The 3,674-nt window shown below is 39.3% G+C and overlaps 1 protein-coding gene across 1 annotated transcript; it reads right to left on the reverse strand.

Moving 5' to 3' along the window:
* Positions 1–57: 57 nt before the first annotated feature.
* On the reverse strand, positions 58–3,667 carry LOC118158064 (myosin-1B-like). The gene is made up of 8 exons (XM_035312630.1): positions 3,635–3,667; positions 3,191–3,361; positions 2,641–2,947; positions 2,217–2,290; positions 1,395–1,482; positions 1,182–1,299; positions 320–443; positions 58–234 (listed from the first exon to the last, which is right to left on the reverse strand). The coding sequence occupies exons 2-8, from the start codon at positions 3,290–3,292 to the stop codon at positions 94–96; spliced, it is 954 nt and encodes a 317-aa protein (XP_035168521.1). The 5' UTR covers positions 3,293–3,361; positions 3,635–3,667; the 3' UTR covers positions 58–93.
* Positions 3,668–3,674: the final 7 nt, after the last annotated feature.

A 3,674-nucleotide genomic window follows, 5' to 3' on the forward strand; every position in this document is an offset into this window, starting at 1 on the left:
GCATAATTAAATTATACATGGATTATTTTTAGTGTGATGAATGATGATGCTTTCCCCCACAGGACAGTGATTCAAACTGAAGATGAGCAATGTCTACCTCCTCTCCACCATTCTCTGGTACTCCACTCTCATCAGGAAGCCTCTGCACCTGGCCTGCGTGCGAGTGATGAGCTGTGCCAGCTTCTCATCCCTCATCTCCTCCAGGAGTCCCAGCAGCCCAGCTTTGAAGAACACCTTGAGAAAGGGAATGTTGCAACACATCACTGCCAGGTAGAACAAAGCACAGGCACATAGTGATTGAGTCAGGAAGAGTTTGTACCTTGGTGTGGCCAAATCTGTACTGGGTGTGATCCACATCAATTGACCCCAGAAGCTTCTCAGAAGCCTTTTTGCTATCAATGAACTGTCCCTCTGGGATGGCACTGGCATTAAGCACCTTGTACCTATTGAATGAAAGGAAATATGAATTAATGCAATCTCAAGTCATAAGGTTAGACTGTTTTTTGAAATTAACAGTATTCTGTGCAGCGGAAGGAGGCTGTGGAAGTTGGTATTCCATACCTTGTTTAGAGATGACATTTGTAATCAAGTCGATAATCCAAGGACAAAATTAAGGAAAATTTTACAGTCTTTAGTTGAAAATGGGATGCTGATTGCTAGCTATTTCATTTTTTTTTCTTTCTTTTCTTTTTTTTTTTTCTTAAACTGTGTTGTTGTTCTTGAATAGAAAATTTCTAGAGAGGAACATTGCTACCATGTGTGTAGGAAGAAATCATCTTCCACTGAAAGTAGCAGCTGATACGATGTTTAAAGCACTCTACCCAAGTTTGTAATTTTTGTATGATAATTTGTTGTATCTACATATCAGTCTTCATTTTCTAGTCTTCTAGGCACAGGTTTGTGTAGCTCTATCTTGCTTCTATAATCAGAAACTTTGACAAAGCTCAGTTGTGTTATGAGCAAAAATCAGTAAAGACACCTGAGGAGTCCTTCATTTCTCAACATTTTCTCCCTTGCCATACATGTTTTTGACTATATATTTCAGGAACTTTGCCTTTCTTTCAGTTTTAGATAGTTACGAAATTCAAAAATAACCACGTTAATAATAACAATGTTAAAATAGTTAAGATATGCAGCTTATGCAGTAAGGGCGAAGTGGAGAGAGAAGAAAGGAATCTGACCTCTGTTTGAAGTCTGCATAGAGGATTCTGCTGGGGAATCCCTTCCTGCAAATTCTGATCCCTTCCAGAACACCATTACAGCGCAGCTGGTGCAGCACCAGTTCATGTTCCATGGCACCTAAGCAATTGAGACAACTATTTGATATTTCATTATAAAGCATAGAGCATAATGTTTGCATCCCAGTCAGATTTCTCCCTACTTGAGGTTCTTACCAGGTGTTTTTGTTTCATTGGGGATGATACAGCGCACAAAATGGGGATGAGTGCTCCGTAGATTGGTCATGAGCTTGTTTAGGTTCTCCTGTAGAATCATGAGCAAATGTTTTTCATTAACAAATGTTGCCTCTTCAGTTATTACTGTCAGATATGATAATTATTGGAAAGGAATAATGGATCTATCATTTGCACCTAGAGCCATGCTAATTTTTTTTTTTTTTTTTTTTTTTTTTTCTACCTTTTAGTCTTGAGGTCCTGGTTTGGAGTAGTGGCAAAGCTGTTCAGAGACACCTCTTTCACACAATGTGAAAAACTGTCTGGGGTACCAGCTAATAGCTAGTGCTCAAACAAGAGTGCCTTATGCTCTGTCCATTGGTGGAATGGAAGCTGGCCTTGGCATTTCCCTGTTGCTTTGTCTTGCTATATATATTCATATGCAAATTTATGTGCAGATCCAGATTATAGATGCCTCAGGGAGGCAGATACATCCACCATTGTCCTCCCAAGACTGAGGAGAGGGGGAGGATCTTGGTCCTACTAACTGATATACTCAGAAGTAAATGAAACCATAGCCTGACCTAAGTACTTTTTCCAGCATTCATAGAAAGACAAAATAGACGTGTATCTTTCCCCTGGCCTCATCTGATTTGATGCTAGCTCTTTCATGAATAACTTAGAAGATGTTTTTGACACAAAGAAAAATGTTAACAGGTGCAATAAAATGGCCTTGTTGTATTTACTGTGAGGTGTCAGAATCTTCAAGGAAAAAAAAAGAAAAAGGAGAAAATAATAAAGAGAGACAATTACTTCTGTACTTACTCTGAAAAGAGCTGATACAGTCTGGAAAGAAGAACCCTTCTTCTTGCCTCCCTTCTTGCCACCACCACCACTCTCTGAAGAATATCAAAAAAAAAGATGGTATTACAACTTTGAGTTGTAGAATTTTTCTCTGTGAGACTGCAAGAATGTTGGTCATAAATACCAATCGTGCTTAAAAGGAAACTAGTATGCAGTGGGAAATAAGACAACATTCGGTCTAAAGGAGCAGAGAATCAAAATAAGGTGCTCACTGGCGTCTGCAGAATTAACATGGCAGGGTGGAGGCCTGACATATATTTGATATTTTCCTTTCTTAATAAATTAAAGCCATGGAAGACTCTGCACAAAATGCAGTTCCTGGAGTGTATTTTACTCACATTTATTCTTCTGGAGGAGTCATTAAAAAATAATCAAAAAAACTAACCTGCCTCTCCACCAGCAGAGGCAAAGAGTAAGGCCAGTGTCTTCATTGATGATTTCTGGTACAGCCCCACAACAGTTTCATTCAGGGGGTCCTTGTTCTTGTCAAGCCAGCCAGAGATGTTGTAGTCCACTGTGCCAGCATAGTGCACAAGTGAAAAGTGGGCCTCGGCCTTGCCTTTGCCAGGCTTGGGCTTCTGGAAGTTGTTGGACTTGCCCAGATGCTGGTCATAGAGCTTGTTCTTGAAAGAGGTGTCAGTTGCCTTGGGGAACATGCACTCCTCTTCCAGGATAGAAAAGATGCCCATGGGCTGGAAGATGCAGAAGGAAGACATGAAAAGGCAGAAAGAATCACAGATAAAGAAGTATCTTCCTGAGTGGGACGATATTAAAACTCCCATGCACTTTTAAAGTGGAATTCTTATTCTACACAGAAGAGCAAGCTATGGAAGAAAACTGTATTTACAATATCACATTTACCCTTTCAATTTAAATTTGTATATATATTAAATTGATGCATTTCTGAAAACAGGCATTGTGAGTTAAAAAGATACCTTCTCAATGAGTTCAATGCAGGCAGCCAGGTCCATTCCAAAGTCAATGAACTCCCATTCAATTCCTTCCTTTTTGTACTCCTCCTGCTCCAGCACAAACATGTGGTGGTTGAAGAACTGCTGCAGCTTCTCATTGGTGAAATTGATGCACAGCTGCTCCAGGCTGTTGAACTACAGAATACAGACAGAAATTATTATTAATGTAGATTCAGAAAGGTTGGGATAAAGAACTTCTAAAGCAAATGTTCTGCCATTATGAATTTCAATTGGCATATGTGCAACACAAAATTATTCTCAGTGAAAAGCTTGTAGCAGTCATGATGCTTTAGATGCAATCTGAAATTATGAAACCCATATCTGTAAAAAGAAAGGCATCATTTCTTATTAACTTCTTCAGCAAACAGAGATACTTCTAAAGTTATGTTAACAAAACACTGCTCTTACATCAAATATCTCAAAGCCAGCAATGTCCAGGACACCAATG

The sequence above is a fragment of the Oxyura jamaicensis genome (genome assembly GCF_011077185.1).
Source record: "Oxyura jamaicensis isolate SHBP4307 breed ruddy duck chromosome 18 unlocalized genomic scaffold, BPBGC_Ojam_1.0 oxy18_random_OJ60897, whole genome shotgun sequence".
NCBI classification, from domain to species: domain Eukaryota; kingdom Metazoa; phylum Chordata; class Aves; order Anseriformes; family Anatidae; genus Oxyura; species Oxyura jamaicensis.